The 22,017-nt window shown below is 47.7% G+C and overlaps 1 protein-coding gene across 1 annotated transcript; it reads right to left on the bottom strand.

The window, feature by feature from the left end:
* Positions 1 to 4,142: 4,142 nt before the first annotated feature.
* On the bottom strand, positions 4,143 to 21,067 carry GATA6 (GATA binding protein 6). Its single transcript, XM_032182812.1, has 6 exons — positions 20,191 to 21,067; positions 17,053 to 17,219; positions 14,110 to 14,235; positions 12,484 to 12,571; positions 12,274 to 12,380; positions 4,143 to 4,310 (listed from the first exon to the last, which is right to left on the bottom strand). The coding sequence occupies exons 1-6, from the start codon at positions 21,065 to 21,067 to the stop codon at positions 4,143 to 4,145; spliced, it is 1,533 nt and encodes a 510-aa protein (XP_032038703.1).
* Positions 21,068 to 22,017: the final 950 nt, after the last annotated feature.

Genomic DNA, 22,017 nt, shown 5'->3' with positions numbered 1-22,017 from the left:
TGAGGGCAACAGGAACAGATCTAGTACCAAACCTGAGACCTAGGGAAGACAGGAGCCTGAGGTAACACACATGTCCAGGATCAATCTGCTCTCGAGGGGTCAGCTAAGCAAAACGTGAGCCTGAGTATCACTTGGCATGGGAGCTCAAAGCAGATGCCTTGAGTCACTGGCTATTTCATTTTGGTTGTTTCCAGAGAAAAGGTGCTATGGTAACAAGTAGCCATATATTGTTGGTGGTGCTTTTTTGTTTGTTTGTTTGTTTGTTTGTTTGTTTGTTTTTTCCAATGTCAACTCTGAAGCTTCATCCTGGTACTAGAGAGCTGCTCTGGCGTCGTTTTGGCTTGTTCAGCCTTGCTAGTAATTGAGACCCAGAGTCGAACTCTTTCTTTGTTCTTTCTCAGCCCATCCCAAGGGCTGTCACTGAAGAGAAACAGGGATAAGTAAGGAAAGCATCTGGCCAGGCCGTCTATCGGTATCAGTGCTATTGGTGATGTATGAGCCAGAGCAAAGTCCAGCTCACACACCCAGAGCTGTGCCGGCTCAGCAGGACTAAAAGACAAAATTAAATAAAAAAAAAAAAAAAAAAAAAAAAGAGAGAGAGAGAGAGAGAAAGAGAGAGAAATCTTTATTTTGCCAAACAGCTCCAGAAATCAGTACACTTGGAGAGCAGTTTTGTTGAGTAGGGAGGTACCCTTATAAGAGTTCTTGTAGACTTTTTCTATGTGTAATCATAACACAGAACCTCCTCAGCATCTGTAGAGTAAGGCAACAGGGTACTGCATCCCCCTTCCCTCTTGCAGAGGGATAAAAACCTGGTTTATCCCTGCTTCTGGTCCAGGGAAGCAAAGTATTTCATTCTTGATGCTTTTGCTGATAAGAAATAATGGGAAACACCTTCCCTATGAAAAGCTGTTTTTTTTTCCTTTTTTTTTTTTTTTTTTTTTTTTCTTTCCTGCTTATATCACCTAAAAGAGCATTTTCAGCCTCAGATCCAAGAGGACTCTTTTCACATAGGGCATTCTTCTATGCCCCACAACACTCATCTGCAGGAACCACCCTAAGTCAGAACTTGGGTAAAAGTTGATGCTGAGAAGGGAGAAGGGCTTCCCAGGAGCCCTCTTAAGGGATGCCATGGGGTTCCAAAGCAATGAATGCAATGTAACCATCTGCAGGTTGCTGGACGTGTATCCTAAAACTCTCTGTTTTAGTTTTAGTATCCTAAAGCTCCCTGGTTTAGGATAATTCCAAGCAACGTAGCTCCAACATATGCAGCCTTCTCCTGCCCAGCAGTGAGTTTCACACTCTGCTATCCAGAAGCGGCACACCAGCTAAGCATGAAAGCTGCTCAACACCAGTTAGCAACAGCTTTTTTATCCATTTAAGAGTCAACAATAGAAAACCACAGAAGAGGGTATTTCAGCCAACAAATGCTTCAAAAGGAAAGAGATTCACCCTCTTCTTCACACCCTTGGTTTTTTAAACCCAGTGTTTCCCTGCATGGCCCTCTTTGCACTTGGATAGGGCTTTCCATCTGTAAATCATGAGGTCCAAGCCCATGTGGCCCTCAGGCTAGCAGGACTGGGGTGCACGACCACATCAACCCCCAGGGAGCAAGGGAGCAAGGGAGCAAGGTGACCCAGCACCAAGGCTGGTGTGACAGCCCCACTGGGGCTGCTGTGCTGGTCCAGAGCAACCCAAACCCTAGGAGAGGTTTGGTGTGACCCTTTTTGCTAGAAGCTGTTCTTCACCCAGAGAGCTGTCAATCCCTTGGTTCTCACATCAGCTCCTGTGTTAAGGAGGCAGCCTCAAGCCTCTGTTTTTTACAGGCCAGGGTCTCAGCCGGTGCACATCAGCATAGCTTCTCCACAAACAGAGGAGCTATCCCACTTCACCCCAAAGGAAAATCTGGCTCAGGGAGGCAAAGACTCACACCACAGCCACTCCATGGGGTGATGGTAGTGCTGGGCATGGTGGTCGGGTATCCTGGCCTGGCAGTGCTGCCTACATAGCTGGAAAACACACAGAGCAGCAAGTCTTGCTCCCATCCGAGAAGCAATGCAGAGGACTGGTCCTCAAAGCCAGGCAGAGGTTTTCTGCTCCCCTCAGTAGCATTTAGTGGTCATCTTTTCTCAGCACCTTTAGTTTTTGCTACCCTTCAGACTTCACCTCCAGAGGGTGACAGAGGCTCACCTCAGAGGGTGACATCCAGGGCTCTGCCACACCATATGCAGATTTTTGCATACACAGGAGACCTCGTGTCTATCCATTAGCTATGGTGTGAAGGCCAAGCAAAACCATGGCAGTCCCCACAAGGTTTGGGACCTGTTCCCTAGGCTTTCATCAGAAAAAAACATCTCATGTGCACTTGTGTGGGTAGGTGCGGGACCCTAGTTTTACATACCACTAGACGGCATAGAGAGGAACTATAGGAATACCACACACCACACAGACTTAGCGAGACAGAGCAGACACTTCAATGTGAGAACACTGCAGCCATCAGACACGCTGCCTCTATCAGGTACATCTCCATAGCTTTTAATACAGCTTAACAACTCCGGCTGAGACAAAGGAGAAGGCACAGTGTACAGAAAAAAAAAAAAAAAGAAAAAAAAAAGAAAAAAAAAAAAAAACAAATGATACCCTTTTATTTGTAAAGCTCTGATGAGACAACTTTCCAAATGACATCCCATTTGAAAAACAATGGAAACCAACCTAACTATGCGTCAGTCACACTATACAGATTGCATCCTAAATTTTGAAGATGCCTAAATATCTCATGGAGTATTTACATATGTATCAGTTAGGTAGTAAAGTTTCATTGCAATTTGTTTCTTTCCAGCACATACCTATTCAATGGCAAAAAAAAAAAAAAAAAAAAAAAAAATAAAAAAAAAAAAAAAAAAAAAAAAAAAAAATAAAAAAAAAAAAAAAAAAAAAAAAACATGGGGATGCATTTGCTTTTTTTTTTTTTTTTTTTTGTACAAAAGTTATGAGCAAATGGCTAGGGCAATTTTCCTGAGAGAAGGCTTGTTCTTTGAAACTCTTGCTTTAACAACTGGAAATACAGAAAGTGGATGTATTTTTTTTTTCTTTTTGTTGCACTAAAAAGCCTAAGGATGCCTAGTTAAGTTTTTCTTTTAAATTATTTACGTACCATTAAGTTAAAATGTTTACATTCATTCATTCGTATAAAAACCGTTGTTAAATCTTATGCAAATGATTTAACACTGATTGCTGCAACGCAAATTGCACTTCTTTAAAAAATTATTGTATATATGGAAGAAAAATATCTGATTGCTACCCTGTTTACAAATTTTGACTGACTCTATACAGTTCAGCCGCAAAATATGAACTTTCATAAACCTCAGTCACAGTGTACTTCAAAAGTTATAATGCAGTCTTGCAAAGTGAGTAAATATCTTAAAACAACAACAAAATCTCCTTAACCAGCTTGACCCCGTGAGGCTTGTACCAAAGGCTGTGATTTCCTCCCCGGGTGTAGCTGGGCTCTGGCACAGAGGAGCAGAGCAAGGCAGGCGCTGGCGATGGAGAGTGCAGGACAGGTGAAGACATCAAATGTCCAGCTCGGGGCACCTGCGCTGACTCAAGCAGTACGTACACGCTTCCAGAGCTCTTCAGAAAGTATCTGGCTATGTCTAATAACTCAAGCCTCCGCTACTCCCTCCCCAGTGCTGACGGTGTCTGTCAGTTCTTGGGGGAGAAGGTGGTGAGAGAGTGAAAACAAATATACAATCAGAAAGGCAGCACGGCTGTGTGAGTTGAGGATGTAATTCTGGAACCTATCGACAGTTTTAAGTTTCTTTTTTTTTTTCTTTTTCTGTTTTCTTTTTTTTTATTTATTTAATTTTTTATTAGGTGTGTAAGGCTGCATTAGCTATCCCCCGGTGGGCATTTGCTTTCCTTATAGTTTTCTTGCATAGATGAGGAACAGGATGCTTCGGCAGAGCCTCTTTGGGAGGGCTGAAAGCCGCCTCTGCCACCAAGGCACGGAAACAAATTCAGAGGAGCGTCCCTTGCCAGCACTCTCGCTGCTGCCACCGCCGCTCCAGAGAAGAAGAAACCCCACGTGGACGTCCAGGGGCTGCCACACAGCTCCGGGATCCAGCTTGGCTGGCACCAGGTCACGCCAGAGCCAGGGCACACCAGGGATCCTGTCTCACGGACGCTGTCACCTCAGCTGTGGAGGTCAGGCTGACTCCTGTGTACAGCCCGTCTTGACCTGAATACTTAAGGTTGCTGCTTTCGGGGCTGGTGCTCTCTCCTGGGCCAGACATCACTGACGAGCTCGCCTGCAGAGGGAGAAAAAACAGAGATTTTGCTGAGTGGGTGAGCTTTGCATGCAGTGCTTTCCTAGGCATTTGTGAAAAGCCAGGGTTTTTGCCCCACTCTCAGGATCACGCAGCATCACGGGATGGCTGAGGTGGGAAGGGACCTGTGGAGGTTGCCTGCTCCAACTCCTGCTCCAGCAGGGCCACCCAGAATAGGGTGCCCAGGACCACGTCCAGGTGGCTTTCAAAGATTTCCCAGGAGGAGACACCACAGCCTTCCTGGGCAACCTCCCACTACCTGTCTCCAAACCCCAGGTGGGGTAGCACCTACGTTTTTGCTCCCCTGGTGGGAGAAGCCCAGTGCCTCTGGCAATGGGTGCTGAGCACCTCCTGGAAGTCAGACTTCTTTGGCTCCTGCAGACCTTGAAGCATGTAAAATATTCCTCATCTTTCAAAACGCTTGCCATGACCATTGAATTCCAGCAAGGCTAACCACTAGGGGAGATGCCCCTTTTATCTCAAGTGGAGGAGAACTATGTCTCAGAATCAGGAGCATGTTTGCTCTGTCCCACAAGCCACCACCTACACTCCTGAGACAAAGCACAGGGAAGCCCTGGTAGGCACGAAGCTGAAACTCTGACCAGCACTGTAATCAGTCCATTTATTTTAACAGAGAAACGAGGAGTTGCAAAGACAAAGAAACAATCATTTTTTCCATGAGGCTGAGCAGATCCACTAAAGAGGAAAAATTTGCAGTGCCAGACAGAGAAGGGGCAACATTTTCACCTGATAAAGGAAATGTTTAAGAGCTGACTTCATGCAAAATTAACTCTTGGATATGTCAACTTTAAAACCTTAATTTACTTGTTAATGGATAGTCTTCGGACAAGATTCCTTAAAAAGAAGAAGAAGAAAAAAAAGACTATCCTAAACCGTGACTGCAGAAGCTTCCTGCCTGCTGTTTAAGTGAAAAGTATACGTATTTAATCATTTTACTAGAGTAGAGCTCTTGGCTGTCCTGGAGTCATGCCAAGCTAGCAGTTCATACATAGGAAAAGTGGGGCTTCGCTTATCCAAAGGCAATTTCCAAGTGGCACTTTGCAGAGTTTTTGTTGCCATGTTTAACCCGGCTGAAACCTGACCTTCTGAAGGAGATACTTCTTGCCAGTGGTCACTTCTGTCTGAAACAACCTAGAGGTAAATATTTTTTTATCTTTTATTAAAATGGCTGAAGACTGCTATTCTTGTACCCAGTCATCAACCAGGACCCCATTCTCTCAGCTGCTACCCAAAAATGCAGACAGTAAAAAAAACAAACATGCTGCTTCCCCCAAAGACTGCCCAAATGGCTATAATCTGAAAAAAATATGTTTTCTGTTATCTCTCTATCAGATACACAACTGTTGTTCAGTAACATCTGATCTCTGTAGGCTCTTTTTCTATGACTGCACAAATAATTCAGTAAGGCAGAATACATGCAAAACTTTGGGTCCATTTCTGGGTCTCACATCAACCTAGATTTTCAACAATGCTTTTTGAAAATTGTGATACATCCAGTGGTCTCCTTTTGGCACAAAAGGTCTGATTTTTAACAGATTGATTCTCCCCACTCTGGAAGAAGGGTTGCAATTACAGTTGAACAGCGTTTGCTCAACTTGAGCTGAACACACTGGGAGCTGCACTGAAAGGTACCCGGTTGCCCATATTTGCCGCTGCTGTTCCGGTAGGCAAATATCTTATCTCTGCCTTTTTTTTTTTTTTTTTTTCAGGCTCGGAAAGTGTAGTTCGCCCTTTTCCTGATTCAGCCCCACAAAGGTGAGGCTCAGAGCTGAGCCGTTTCCATGCCTGGTTATCAGCCACCCCTCCCTCCGGCACCCCAGAAGGGAGGACGTGGAGGCACGTCCTGTTTGAAGGCTGCCCATCCCTGCCCAACCGAGGCCGGATCCTGGCTCCATCGAGCCAGCGCGGGCAGGACCTGGGCAGGACTGCTGGGCCTGGAAACCCCACCCCGGTAATGTCATGACAAATGCAGTCAGCTCGGGCAGCTCCCAAAGTGAGACATGGAAAACAAACTCTAGGGAAGGAGGTGGATGAATCACTGAGCTAGGCGACCTGAGCTTTTACTGCTCCGGCTTTGACAGAGGAAAGGCAGCAGAAGTTACAGTTGGCTATTAGAGGAGCTGTCAGCTGGAATAAATAAGCCAAGCAATGCTGAAGTCAAGGGGCTATTCTAATTCACAACGGCTGGCTCTATCAATAAAAAAGTAATAGATTTATTGTTATTGCTGATATCTGGTAACAAGATAGATAATCAACTGGAGCTCAACTTCCTGAGCTAAAAATGAATGAAATCCATTGGGAAGAGCTTGCCTCCCAAACAAACAGAGGAGGTTCGAACCTGTTATCTGCAAAGGTGGTTTAAGGATCCCACCTTTTTTCTACTCAAAGCAGCAGAAGCTGGACATGGGGCTGCCCCCAGGCAAGCTGTCTGGATCAGAGGTGGCCTTGCTGTAGAAGACCTGCCCACCACGCTCACAGGGAGACCTTGGCCGGAGCCACAAAGGGATTTAGACATCTACATCCTCTCCACTCCTGCAGGCCCAGATAAGAAACGGGCCGCTTGGCCCAGCACTGAGGGAACATCTCCATCTGAAGGCCTCCTGCTTTATTCCACCCACTCCTTCCTGCATGGAGACCAGGGAGAGGGGAGGGGTGCCCGCCCCGGCCTCCCCCCAGGCCTCTGTGCCGAGAGGCAAAAGCTCCGGTCAAGAAGTCGTGCTGACATCTGGAGGGGGTAGCTAAGGGCCTTGGTCTGGACCTTTGCTCCGTCAGTTAGACCTTTACTCCATCTGCTTCGAAGGTTCAAAATGCTCCACGAATTTTGGACCGTACTACATCTGTAGTAAACTGAGCCCCAGCTGATAAACTGCTCCCTTCCTCTTCTATTAGCCTAGCTTAGCTTCACTACACTGAAACGATAATTGCGGTCAGCTGAGACACACTTGCAAAAACATCTTTCACATATAATGTATTTTGGCAAACAGCAGTGAAGGCCTTAATTTTCCAGTCTCAGGCTCCCCTTGATAACTGCCATCCCCACTACAAGCACTTTCTCCAAATGCTATAACTCCCTGGTTTCTGAAGAACAGGTCTCGGTACTGCAAATCCACAACTTTTTTCTTGATTTAGTGACCCCCTGACTACAGAAAGCTGTAATTTCTTGCTGGTCCAATTGATCCATTTGTTTATATTGCAGATGTGTAAGTTTACATATCTTCTAATCTCTCCTTTGTATTATAGCAACATAAATCTGTGGTTAATACTTCATTAATTTCCTAAGGGAGGCAACTTCCAGCATGGCTTGGGAAAGCTGATGACCCCACTGCTGTCAAGGGCTGTGTGAGTAATTGGCTTCATTGCTTTGGCAATAAAACTAAACAAGGCAAAATGTATGTGTCTATATGCATATATAAGGTTTGGGTAGAACCAAAAATACTCCTTTTCCTTGGTTTTCCCTGCTGAAACAAAAAAGCTGGATTGCCTTTTTCAATTTGATTTAAAAAAAAAAAAAAAAAAAAAAAAAAGTTTTCTTTTGAATACTTGTACACACCACTAAGAAAAGGAATGCCTGAATTTACGAAACTGACTGGGGAGAGGAAAGCAGCATCTTATTTTGTCCAGGAGTGAGCAATAATGCAAAGGACGTAGGGGACCTAGATTCATTTCTATTCCCAGCCACAGGAGATTTAAACTGGTGTATTACATCTCCCAGCATAATGCCCTGACTACCAGACTATTTGATATTGGAGGTTGCCATGTTCCTCATGCCTCTTGTTGATCTTATTCCACCTGGTTTAGATAAATATTTAGTCATACCAGGACTGAGGCACTGTGTTCCCATTTTCCAGGTGAAAGTCCTAACAACCTTGCTGGTGAGGCTTTCTCATGGAAACTTTGTCCTGGCAGCTACAGAATTATTCTATCCCAACTGAAATCTTATCATCAGATAGTCTGAAGGACCCTTGGACATTCAGCTTTCCAATATCCAGGCGGTTAGGAAATTTTTTTTAAGAGGTCGAGCCTACAGGTTCATCCACACTCTGGGAGATACTGTACTCAAGCTGGTTCCCCCATCGCCTGCTTCAATGTCCTACCGATCTTCTGCCTGAAAGGAAGCAAATATCTCTGACAATCTCATGATTCCTCTTCTGAAAATGAAATAAAACAAATGCACAAGAAGCTATTCCATGAATTCAGACCAGATTGTCAGACATCGAGGGCACAGCTAGAACTGTATTTTTCCTCTAGCTCTTCACCTGCTAAGGCTGTTTCCTTCTTCTCTCCCACTTTCCATACTACAACACTGGAGAGCCAGTCCTGAACCACTTCTAAAGATCAGCTTCCAAAGGAAGTAAACACGTGTTTTACCTGCAAGACAACTGTCTTAAGCTATTCTACAGTTCTGTGGTGTGTGCTTATGGTCCTTCTGAGACAGCTATGAACTGGAGGCAAAGGGTGTAGTAAGAGTCCTCTAAAAGAGGAGCTGTGCCGGTGCTGCTGAGCCTTTACTGACATCAGCTCTGGCTCTAAGAGCCGCCATGCCCTGCCATGAAAAGCAGATTTTACAGCAGTTTTCATCCTGCCTTTTATCCTAATAAGGGAACAAACCCTTCTGGTAATCACACCAGTTGGAGCCCCTGCATGGAAATGTATGGGTGTGCACTAAAGACTGTGCCCTTCATTTAGCAAATTATTCCATGCAGCTCTTCTCTGTACAGTTTCAGCAGCATCAAAGGGAGAGCAGGTATAGATGCAGATGCAGGCTGCCTGAAACCTTCAAATCTTCTTTTTATGGGGATGTAAGGCAACTTCATATATCATGTAGCTGGACCTTTTCCATATTAGTAACACAGGACACCCAGTACTTACTTATACTGCTTAGGAAAACAGAAATGGGCCTAAATCCTAGATCCAGATGTGAATTTGGCAAATAGCCCCTTTACAATGGGACAACGAAACATGCACGATCCAAACACTTCTACATTTTGGGATGTTTGAAATCAACTTTGCACCCATAGCAATTCATTAATCATATCTTTTAAATGTTTAAACTTCAGCTAGAACATAAAATCAACATTTAAGGTTCTTGCTAATTTGTCTCAAAATTGGCATCGTATAAAATTCCCTTCATGAAATGGATAGTCTCAAAGACATTTTGGTGAGTAATTGCTGCCCTTCTCTTTTTCTGCCCTCCCCTCTTTATTTTACTTTGAAAGAGATAAAGAAAGGTAGGGCAAAAAGTGAGTATTACTGACACAAATGAATTCTGCTGAATTTCATTTCCATTAGATTTCTACATAACTAGGAGCTCTTTTGGCAGCCTCCCACAACGGGCATAATAAATTACTTTTGTACCAGTAGAGGAATTCATTTTCTCTGTTTCATTTAGCAACAACATGGCTGTGAATTTCAGACAACAGTTTCTAAAACGTCATCATATTTTTCTGCCTAATGTCAATTTGGCATTTTTCCTCTCCTTACAGAAGAGCCAGAGAAGCAAAAACAGAGTGAGACAACAACAAGTTGCCATGCCAGTTGTGTAACGCGTGGGGAATGGGCCAGGTACGTCCTCCAAACAGGTGCCTGTGTTTCAGCAACGTCACCCTTCTTGTTAAAGTGACCAAACATTAGAGGGCCTGGATTCATCTATCCGGGGGTTTTTACCTCCTGACATAGCCTGGAGAAAATTATACTCCTTGTGCAAAGCCATCACCTGGGCTTAGATTAAAAAAAACCCTTCAGGATACCAATGCATCAACTCAAATGGCAAAGAAAAAAAAAGAATCAAGGAAAATAGAAGCCCAGTATAGTATCTGTGCTTCAGCATGTGATCAGATTAAAGGCTGTCAGGCTCTAAAATGCTGAATTTCCTTCCCTCCTGGCAACTTCAAGGGGCCTTATGAGCCCTCAGCCTTCCCACGACATTGCAGCCCACCAACAATGGTTTTGCTCCCCTCGCAGCTGCAGACCGCTTCCCAAACAATGTGGAACAAGCCTCACCAGCCACCTCCCTGCTTTCAGCCTTCACTCTTCCCTGTCCATGCTTGGGCATCATCCCTGCTGATGCTTGGGCACAACCAGGAGACACAGACTGTTTCCACCACATCCTGTTACAGAAATTTTGCAAACAAGAGGCACTTTGCAAGTGCTTTGTACATGCAGGGCAGATGTGATGGAATCACGGTGAAAAGAAGGCTGCCACTGTCCTCTCCTAGACTGATCATCTTTGGAAAAATCAGGGCTGTCCTGGCACTGAGGGATACCTTTATGTAATTAAGAGCAGCCTCAGGGTTTCTGTTCATTACTCTTATTGCTAGCAGCACCAAACTAGCCTTTTGTCCCAGGAACATCCAATGCTTGTCTTGTACTCATACAACTCCTAGCGCCAAAATTATATCACAAACTGTGCCACTAAAATTATAACACAAAAATTGCTAACATCACTTCTAGGGAGGGAGAAGGGCTGCAGAAAGGAAGGCAGAAGTCAGCCAGCCAGAAAAGCAACAGTGCGGGGAAAACGGGATCTCACCTCTAAGGTCTCTTCTTCCAGAGCAGCACACAGCTGCACCTCTGTGGGTCAGGGTGGATTTTGGTAACAATTCTGTCTACTGTATAAATCGCATGACATTTCTCAGATCAGTAGGATACCAAAGGGAAGGGCAGGGAAAGTTTTTCTGATTTGTTACCATTTGCTAATACTAGGATGAGAAACTAAAGCGACATATAGGGCTTCGCTTTGGGAAGCCTGAACAGTTCACTTTTTGGTTACTGTTTCTTTTTTCTTTTTTCTTTTTTTTTTCTGGTGTGACCCATTTATTTTATTATACTGACAAGGTTTTCTCATGTCAAAGAGGAGCCCTATTAATGATATTCTTGCTTGGCAGCATCAGAACCAAAAGCCCAGTGCCTCTGAAACTGGGTGGCCCTACCACCACACAAACAATCACATTTGCTAAAACCATTTTTTTTCCCCTTTCTACAATGAAACTTTGTATGTCAGGAATTAAACTATTGAAAGGATTTTGGATGTGGGAATGCTGAGACATATTGAAAAATAGTCATTATAAACAATGTCTTTTTTTTATTATTAATAAAGGAGTAGAGAAAGCCACGTTAGGAAAGCTTTTCAAAGAAATTATGTGGCAGATTGAAAGATTCAGAAGACCAAAGGAGTGAGTGTGGATATGGGTATGTATAGCCAAATGGTTAGGAATTAATCTATATAAAGCTACGAAACGTTAACAGTAGTATTTGTTATCACATGTTCTAACTGAGTAAAGAAAGGCAGTGCGAGATGGTTTGAGCGTATGATGTGAAATCAGGATCACAAACTTGATAGCTTGGGGCTGTGGGATGCTGAGCACCCATCCCCAGAGGAGCCCCCTGCCAGCAGAAGGCTGATCCCCACGCACCACAATCAGACCGGGTCCTCTGCCTGTTTTCAGAGAGGTCTGGAGCCGGGTGTAAGCACATGTCTCAGTTCAGAAAGAAAGCCATTATGCTTCCCTCCAGGCAGCAGAATAAACCCTTATCAGACCATTTCAGAAAAAAAAAAAAAAAAAAAAAAAAAAAAAATAGGGCACGTGCGCAATTGTTTCTTGAAAGGATCAATTGGGCATGATTTTTTTTTTTTTTCCTCCGGAGGAAAACCTTTGAAAGAGAAGAAACTAAACACTTCAAAACGAAATGTCTTAACTTAATCATAAAAATTATATAGGTCTTAATTAAGGGGTTTGTAAAGTACTTCAGCTCCTCACTCTGTTTACAGCTATATGTGATATCCTCCGAAAATCTTGTTCCAGTATCAGCTAACAAAACTGGAAAGTTTGTTTAGATTATTGTTCTGCTAGATAAGATAAAAGCTGTGATAACACTGCACAGTGATCAGCCTGCTTACAAACACGGATGCTGTGTCAGTACTTACCCCTGAGGCTGACGGTTGTGTGCTTGGGGAAGCGTTTTTGCTACAGTCGTCTGAGTTTGTAGAAGACGTGGATGTTGGAGTCATAGGAACTGCAGTAGTATTGTTACCTGAAAGATCGGGATCTGGCATTAAAAACAAGAATTTTCCAGTGGGGGAAAAAAAAAACAAACAAACTCTTGCAGCTCAACTACCTTATCTTTTCATATTTACCAGAGCATGCCTTTGACTTATTTATGTTCTTAGGTTTTCGCTTCCTGGTTTGAATTCCTTCTTTTTTCATAGCAAGGGGTCGGGGAACCTGAAAAAATTAAATTTCCACACCAATCATAGAGTTGTACATATGCTCTAATCACCAAAAGCCAAAACTAGAACATACGAGCAAATAATGATGTTGAAAATACACGTGAAATGAAGTCACGTATAGCAAGTCATTTTTCCCATCTCACCATAGAAATTCCTAAAGCATTTGTATTTTATTTGGGCAAAGCAATGAGTTGTTTCCAGGGGAGTTTTATCAGAATTTAAAAAAATATATATATAATAAAATTATTTTTTTTTAAAGAAAAGGGGGAAATGTTTTTCTTGATGTAGTTTTTCCAACACCTCAGTCCGTCCACAAATTAACAGCACAATTTTAAGGAAAAAAAGGCATCATTTGGCTGTAGGTCATACGAAATTAAATTGGACTGGGTGTACCTGATCCCCAATTCCTTTTTCCAGCCAGTTTCCAGATTATCTTTAGTGGTTCGTTTTGGAAAGCAAGAATGTGAAGGAGGGAAAAAATTCTCCTCTTCCTCTGGACCAGCTATGCAAACTGGATTGTCCTCAGTAAGTGTTTTAGGACAGAAGCTTCATGCCGTAATCAGCACAGTGTCTGTTCCTATAAGCAGTTCTGCATATGATACAGCTTTTTGTATCCAAATTTCTATTTGTAGAGAAAATGTGTTCAAAAATCAGCCTTGTGTTCTCTGTTATTACAACCATAATCGTTATACAGAAAACATCGGCTTAAAATGTATTTTAACTTTGTGATAACACCGGTTTGGAGAAATAGAATTCAGCCATGTGCTTACTATCATTACGATGTTTAAACCAGTGATATAATTTACTTTTTTCTCAAGGGCTAGACCAAGTTACCAACCAGTCCTAGCGCCCTTGTCCTTCGAACACTTGTGCGTGGCTATAACCTAACCCGCCTGGGCACAACAGGTTCCAAGCCTCTCCCAAAACTTACTCCATTACATTCGAGTTATTTTCCTCCTGCATTATTGCCTGTGAAAGGCTGGAATCGCATTTAAAGTTTTGCAGGAATGGCTGGAATTACATTTAAAATTTTGCTGTCGTGGCTATGTCTGTCCACACTATGAAAAACTGTCGTACCACAAGTCTAGTTTTTTTTTCCATTGAAGAGCTGATTGAAATCACGGTAGCAAAAGGGGATCAGCCACATAACCAGAGGCAGTTTCTTTGTACAAATCTGTACAAATTTGCAATTACAAACCCTTTTGGTCACTGACGAAACCATAGCTCACTAAAACGAGACAACCATTTTCCAACGACTAGAATTTTTCTGTGGTTTTATCGATTTTATACACCTTTATCATTTTTTAACTTTACGGTCTGAAACCATAAGATGAGACCATGAAAAGTTTCACCAGAAACCTTGCCCCAGCCTTCAGGAAATCCAATGCAACCCGCACACAAAACCCGAAACCACCAGAGCTTTGGGGACAGAGCACCGAGAGCCCTGGGGACAGAGCACCGAGAGCCCTGAGGGCCGAGCACCCAAGCCTTGGGGAAAAAGCTCCCAAGCCAAGCCGGAGGGGACTTTCTTACCCCATGAAGCTTCATGTAGAGGCCACAGGCGTTGCAGACGGGCTCGCCCTCGGCGTTCCTGCGCCACAGGGTGGTGGTGGTGGTGTGGCAGTTGGCGCAGGACAGGCCGAGCCGCCTTGAGGAGGGCTGCGGGCAAGCAGAGGTAAAAACACAAGCATTAACAGGCAGGCGGGAGCGGACGGTTTGTCTCTTTGCAGTTTACGGGGAAAAGGGCTTTAAAACTTGGGCTTGGGCAAGGGAGAGGGCTCGAAGAGGGCTTTCAGAGGGGGAGAGCACGTCAAAGAGTGTCGTCTCCGTGAAGAGACTTCCTTATCATCGCACATTTTATCCTCACGCGAAAAACAACATGCCTCGGGAACGTGTTTTACAGAAGGGAGCTTTCCCCCAGCCCTCAGAAAAACTGGTGTGGGACAGCAAGGTTCACACTGCAAACAAGCCATTTATGACACTCTTCCGTGGAGTTTGGAGCCAAGGTGAAGCAACCTTGTATCAGAAATAACCGTATAACCCAGCGCTTTATGGCCTCAGGCTGTATATCATAAGTGAAGGCAGTCCTCATAAACATGTGAAATGAAGGTGAATGGGTTATAAAAGTTCCTGTAACAAGCGATCTCTTTTACGTTCATCACAAGCAAAGAATTCCAACTGCATCATAAATCTATTATTTTTCAAAGTATCGCATTGTCAAAAAAAATAATAAAAAAAAAAAAAAAACACGACTAGCTCTGTGTCTGGCAGCTGAACAAGTTTACGTGGAAAAGTCAGTTTTAGACAATTGCATTAATCTTATTCTGCCCATAAAGCGCCCATAACTGAAATTACTGACTTGAGGGTACTGTGCCCTTCCTCTTGAATCATTTACTGCTGGGCTGTTAGACACAGCTCGGTCACCTTTGATACCACAGAGCTGCCTGCCACTTGGGAAACGGATAGAAATGTTTTAAGAATGAAGAATATTTCAGAGTAATAACCAAGTTTCTTGAATTTCGATGGGAAAGAGTTAGAGATCAAGTAGGATTTTTGTAACTTTGAATCAGTAATTCATTATTAATTGCACAACAAGAAAACCAGCCAAATGTAATATTGGCTGAAGTATATATTTCTTTAAAATCGAGTTATCACAAAAACGGAATTTTTGATCTCATTATTAAATACGTATGTGCAGCATCTGAATTGCGCTCTAAATTGTGCTCCTCAATTCAATACAAGTTTTACATGGACCAGGTAAAAGAAAGTTGGTCTTTTCACATACACTGCATTTTCCTTCTTTGCAGATGAAATGCCATCAGACATTTCACTCTGTTAAATCTTTCTTTCTTTTTTTTCTTTCTTTTTTTTTTTTTTAATGCAGTAAGGTCTAAATCTTCATATATTTTATTTCAATACCTTTCGCTCATTCCCATAGCTAAACAAAAGTGAGGTTCTGGGCAATTTTTGAAGCTAAAATGACTTTTCTGCCGCAGGAATTTTATCAGAAACTTCAGGGAAATCTAAACATGTTTAGCATTTTCAAAACATTTTCCCTTCTCACCTACATATTTTCAACCGCATGAACACGCAGTCACGTTTGATTTATAGCTATGGCCAGTACACTTGGTGCGGACTGTTGCACAGAACTATTTCAGAGTTATTCAGACGAGGTGTCAGGCTGAAATCAGGCCGCAGTTTGACTCTGGTTCGGTCTCCTCACCCCTCACCCCCTTCCAAAAAGACGAGGAACACAGAGAGGCCGGGGCCAGGTATCAGCTGGCTCAAATCTGTGCCGGAGCCAAGCTCCGACGCTGCTCAGGGGCTGCAAACCTGTGTCCCTGCTGAGGAGGTAACACCTCCCTTGATGGGATTTAGGGGACAGACAGATAGGAAAAAAAAAAAAAAAAAAAAAAAAAAAAAAGGCACACAGCGACAATCAGCTCCTGGCTTAACATTAAATGAAATTTTTTAGGTTTAAGGGGACCACGAGCCCTTACTGTCCGATCTGCTCATTGCACGCTTGCTTTTTGTTTCCCCCCATAAGGGCACTAAATTCAGACGGTTGTGAAATAAGGAACGGGACGTGGTTTAACGCTACGAAAATAGGGACGGAGCAAGCAGCTGGCGTGACTGAAAGGGTCTTGAAGGGCTGATCGGTTTGATACGCTGTCTCCATACACAAGGGTCCAAACATCAGCTCGGATTATACCGGCGTGATTTATTGTGGCTTGCTCGGTAACAGCCATTACGGAGGAGAGTATTCTTTTTCTCCGCTGACCTCCACCCAGATTTGCTAAACATAATGTGCAGTTCCCGCTTGTTAAATTTTCTCCTCGCCTATTCAGTGCCAGCCTGAGTTATAAACAGGGGGTTCTGGTTTGTACTATTTATTTCCCCCCCTAGTTTTAGGAGTGTATTTTTAGAAAAATTGCCGCTCATTTCTTAGGAGTAAAACAAAACAAAGGCTATTATCATTGTTTAAACAATTGGTTTTCTTTGAATTATATACAAAACTTGCTTACATTCCCAAGGATCGAGCTCTCAGCAAACAAAGCAGGTCTGGAGAAATTCCTAGCCCTCTGAACAAACACTTTCCAACCTTGATTTTTTTTATTTCCCCCCCTTTTGGAAACTTCCAACATGAGCAGCACCAAACCCTTCCAAGCCAGCAAGACTCCCCCACTGACGGGGTCCACCAACCCCAAACAAAACTAAAACCCATCCGCCCTGTGTTTGGTGTGCTGCTTGCAGGGGGCAGAGGGTGATTTTGCCCACACAGGGCCCAGAGTTGGCCTCGGAGGGTGGCTCTCACCCATGCCACGATGGCATTGCCCCCCAAATCCAACCACAAGACCCGCTTTGGTTTTGCACCCTGGAGGTCCCCATGCATAGGGGCTTCAAGGGCGCTCGCCCTGCCTGGCTACACTAAATGGGGGACCCCAGGGCTGCAGCCCTCGCTCCTTCCCCACTCACCACTCTCTTCTGGGGCTTGATGAGGGGCCGGCTGAGGCCGTTCATTTTGGTGTAGAGCCCGCAGGCGTTGCACAGGTAGTTGCCGGTGCCGTCCCTCCTCCACAGCGGGGTCTGGATGGAGCCGCAGTTGACGCACTCGCGGCTCTCGGACAGGTCCTCCAGCAGCTCTGGGGACAGGAGCAGAGGGGACAAGCGGTGGGACACGGCCTGGACAGCGGCACCGGGGGGCGCAGAGCCCCGCAAAGCCCCGCGGAGGGGCGCGGCCGAGCCCCGTCGGAAAAAGCAACTCCCAGCAGCGACAGCAGCCCTCGGGTGATTTAAAAAATAATAATAAAAATCCTTTTTTTTATTTCCCTCTCCCGAGGTGCGCCCGGAGGCTGCCGCCCCCCCAGCGGCGACGGGGCCGGGAGCGCAGCGCAGCGCCCGCAGCCCTGCCCGGGGGGCTCCCTCCGACGGCTCCCGGCCCTCGAGTGGTTTGGCAAAAGCGGCTGGCACCTGGGGGCCGGTGTGCCAAGGGGGAGAGGGTTTTGGAAAGAGGGGTGGGTTGCTGGATGTTTGCTCCGGGTCGAGGCCGGGCGGGAAGTTTGGCGGCAGGGGGGTCTCGTCGGGAGCGCTTTGCGAAGGGCTTAAACTTCGGGTGCAGGGGGCGGCTGGGGACCTGAGCTGCTAAGGCAGCCACGGGGAGAGAGAGCTTCACTCGGTTGGTTTGGTTAAATCCGACCCCGTTGTTAGGAAGCGGAGGAAATGGAAAAACGTGGAGTGTTCTGCCATCCTGCTCGGACAGCTACTAAACACTGAAAAAAAATAAAAAAGGTCTAAATGCACGGCAGAGAATAAAGAGAGCCCACACGCAAAAGCAAACACCTTTCCCCTCTGCCAGTCCTTGTATACTCGTTCTGTCTCACCTCTCTACATTTCGTGGAGAAAAAAAATAAAAATAATAATAATTTTAAAAAAAAGAAATACGAATTTCCCTTGTAACGCGCCGCGCTGAGCAGAAATAATTTGAAGGGAGCGCTGTGATTTCTGCAGCAGCTTTGGCGGTCAGGCTGGGAAAGCCTCTGACGGAGCGTGGATGATCTTTAAGGTCCCCTTCCAGCCTAAACCCCTCAACGATCCCAACCTCAGCTTCGCCACCGAGTTTTGCTCCCTCCATCCCCTCCGCTACCTGCCTGAATTCAGCGTTTGCTTACTCTTTTCTCCTTCCCTTATTAGCTTTGCGAGCTGTAAAGCGAAAGGGGGCTCGTAAATGTCAAGCGGCTTTCGCTACGGGGCTCTGGTGGCACTTGGCTCTTACAAAGAAACGGCTCTTGGCCCGTGCCCACCACGTTACATTTCTCTCGCCCCTTCATTTGCGAGTGATTGCGAGTTCAACGGGAATCAGAAAGCGGCAGGGTCCAGAGAGCACAGCCCAAATTACGCTGTCAGCTTGTGGCTCTCAGCACATCACCAAGATTTATTAATCTTTGCACTAAAAGCGCCACTGACTACTGTAATCAGGAAAATGCTTAAGGTCTCAAGGACGCTGGAAGTTAAACAGTTATTTGTCTCTGCTATTTACTTGATAGCATTACCTTCGTGCCTACTGAAAGAAACCCTGCCGTGATAATATTTCCCGGGCTTTTTTTTTTTCTTTGCCTTTTTTTTTTTTTTTAAAGTATTTTCCTCTTAACGCGTGAGAAATAGATTTATCTCGAAGGGCAGCAAAATAAAGCTCTCGTTATAGATAAATATTTAGCAACCCTTCCAGCAACGTCAAAGAAGCCGTATCAGGCCGGCTAAATATCTCGCTATCAAAACGCATCTGCCGGCCGCGGCAGCGACGGGCAGCCCCCGACTGCTGGCTTCGCTGTGGGATTTCGTCCCCCAGGACCCAAAAAAACCCACAGCCGAGGGGACAGGGCAGTGGCAGCCGTGAGCACAGGGGCTTGTTGCTGGAAGCATAATCAGTGCTGTTATTATTCCGACAAAAGCGAGGCAGCGGGCATCCCCCGGCTCCTCTCCCCCGAAAAAAAATAATAGTATATATATATTTTTAGTTCCTCCCATCACCTAGCTTTCCACTAGAATTTGGGGAAATCGTGTTAAAAACTCGATTTTCCTGTCGGCTCTGCTCTCCCTCTCCCACCTCTGAAGCTGCCCCTTCCCCGCTCCCCCTGTCACTGCAGCGAGCACCAAGCGGGTGGCTCCAGGAGCCCCAAACCCGTCCCGTGGCACCGGGAGGGAAAAGGCAAACGGGATCGGGGAATTTTCGGCGACATTGCACTGAAAGGGAAAAATCACGGCGGGCGGAAAAACGCCTCCCTGGTGGGCAGCTTGTGATTAAAGCAAACGCTGCCCCAGTGCCTGCGTGTGGGTGTCCATACACATCTATACATGCCTGTATAGGACCCCCTCACGCCTCTGTATTTACATACGTGTTTGCTGCCTAAATATATTCTAGAGAGGCACCTGAATATATTCTAGAGAGCTCCCTAAATATATTCTAGAGCTGAAGAGGCTGCAATAATCGTTAACTACATGCCTGCTGCAGCTCGGCCGCCACTTCAGGGCTTAAAACACCGACACCGCGAGCTGCCTTCCCTCGGAATAAAAAGGTGACAACACCTCTGAAGCGAAAGCAAAATTCCCTCGGGACGCTGCGGCGTTTTGGGCAGCAAGATTTGAACGGGGTTTTTCGTTCCTGTCAGCGGAGCGGGGTTGGTTTGTTTTTATTTTTATTTTTTAATTATTATTTTTATTTTTAAATCCTTTTTAAACGAAGCAACGGAGAGGATGGCAGATTCAAGAAATAATCGCACATGGGCTGAGCGAGCCCGGCAGCTTCCCCGAGCGCCCCGGGACCGAAAAACCCGCAGCGAACCAATCCTTCACCGGATTCCCGTATTTAGGGGCAAGCAGAAAAGCACCAAACCGGGGAAACCCTTACGGCCGGCGACTCGCTGGGGGGACTCCCCCAAAAAAATAAAAGCAAGAAGAAAGCCAAAGCAACGCAGGAGCCGCCCCCGCGTCCCGCCACGGGCACGCGTGGGTCCCGTCCCGTTCCCCTGCCCGCCCCATCCCCTCGTCCACCCCGTCCCCCGTCCGCCCCGTCCCGTGCCGTCCCCCCCCGTCGCCCCGCTCCGTCCCGGCTCCTACCTGCGCTGGGGGCCCGGACGGGGATGGGGGCGGCCCGGCCCTGCAGGCAGTGCAGCATGGAGTTCTCGAAGGGCGCCGTGGGCCAGGCGGGGGTGAGCTGCGGCCCCACGTAGGACGTGTAGGGCGCCGGGTAGGAGCCGTTGAGGGGCCGAGCCAGCGGGCTGTACTGATCCCGGGCGCCCAGGCTGTTGCCGTAGGCTCCGGGCTCCCTGGAAGCCCCGTTGGCCACCGGCGGGCTGGGCGAGTAGGGGAAGCGGCCCGAGGGGTGCGAGCCGCCGCCGGCTCCGTACGAGGGGCTCTCGGCCGCCGGCTGCGACCAGACGGCGTGGCCGCCCCCCGGGTGGCTGGGCTGCGCCGCCCCGCTGCCCTGCAGGTAGGGCAGCGTGGGCAGCATGGAGCCCACGCGGGTCGTGGGCACGTAGACGGGCGAGCCGGGCGAGGAGTGCATGAAGCCGCCCGGGGATCCGTCGTAGGGCGCGGGGCCCTGCGCGGCCGAGATGGCCAAGGTCTGGTACATCTCCTCGGGCTGCTCGGCGCCGCCGGCGCTGGGCTTGGCGCCGCGGCTGGCCCAGATCAGCTTGGTGGCTCGCTCGAAATCCGCCAGGAGCAGGACGTCCTCCCAGCCGGGCGGGCCGGGGGGCTGCGGGACCCCCGAGGGCTGCGACGGGGCGGGCCGGGGGCCGCCGTCGGGAGGCTCGGAGGAGCTGCGCTCGCCCTGGGAGCCGCCGCAGGAGGAGGAGGAGGAGGAGGAGGAGGAGGAGGAGGAAGGCGAAGGAGGAGACGGGCCCGGCTCGCTGGCCGCGAAGGGGCAGGAGGAAGCGCCGGAGTCCGCAGCGCCCCGCTTCAGCACGCACCAGCCGCCTTCAGCCACGGCCATCCAGGTCCCCTTCTAGCCGCTGGGTGGGGATGGGGAAGGGAGGAGGGCAGGGGGAGGAGGGAGGGAGGGAGGGAAGGAGGGAGGGGAGGGGGGTCCGCAGGGCAGGGCGGGGAGGGAGGGCACAAAAGAGGAGGGAGGGAGGGGGGGGGGGGGGGGAGAGAGAAATAATAACAACAAAGTTAGCGAGCGGGACAGCCGCTCTCCCTCCCGCAACCAGGCTCAGCGGGGACCCTCCGAGCGCCCCATGGCTCACACCGCCCCACCGCTGCCCTCCCCCGTCCCCACCGGGCTCTGGGCAGGGTGCGGGGACGAGGGGGGGGCAGAGGGACGTGTCCCCTGCCTTGGCCGCCGCCGCTGCCCTTGTTGTTGTTAGCGCTGCCTCAATGAATGAGTCATTTGACTCGGTTCCACCGAGAAAACAATTAGCAGGGCGATCCCTTGAAGGGTGCTTCTCCGGAGGGAGACGGGAGCTTCTCCGCCGGGAGCCCTGCTCTTTTGCTCGTTTCCAGCCCAAGGTCACGGAAAGGAGGAGGAGGAGGAGGAGGAGGAGGAGGGAAGGCACCCGGGAGCCGGGCGATGCGCAGGGGCCGGGCCCCGACGTGTGCGCTGTGGGGCCGGGGCCGGGATGGGGTCGGGGCTGGGGGTGCTGTGCTTGGGGCAGGAGCCGGTGCCAGCGGGACGGCCCCGACCCCCAGCAGGTCCTTTTGGGGTCGGCACCGTCCCGCCGCCAGCCGGGCACCGCAGGCATCCCGGGGCCGCCGGGGCACGGGCACGCAGGCAGGCGGGCACCCGAGGCGCTTCGGGGGGGAAAGAGCAGAAAGGGAAAGGGGACTCCGAGGGGTGACAGCGAGCAAAGCCCCCGGTGGGGGTCCCCTCCCTCAGCCCACCGAGATAACCGCCCCCCGACCCGCGCAGCGCGCCCGGCCCCACGCCACCCACCCCCCGGCAGA

Source organism: Aythya fuligula, chromosome 2 (genome assembly GCF_009819795.1).
Source record: "Aythya fuligula isolate bAytFul2 chromosome 2, bAytFul2.pri, whole genome shotgun sequence".
NCBI lineage: Eukaryota > Metazoa > Chordata > Aves > Anseriformes > Anatidae > Aythya > Aythya fuligula.
Note: the sequence above shows the minus strand (reverse complement) of the source record. Positions and strands in the feature narration are given on the sequence as shown.

Coding starts and splice junctions, on each gene's coding strand:
- GATA6 (XM_032182812.1), bottom strand. CDS start 21,067: ATGGCCGTGGCTGAAGGCGGCTGGTGCGTGCTGAAGCGGGGCGCTGCG. Junction 17,220..20,190: donor CGTCCGGGCCCCCAGCGCAG/GTAGGAGCCGGG, acceptor TCCTGTCCCCAG/AGCTGCTGGAGGACCTGTCC. Junction 12,381..12,483: donor TAAGTCAAAGGCATGCTCTG/GTAAATATGAAA, acceptor CCGATCTTTCAG/GTAACAATACTACTGCAGTT.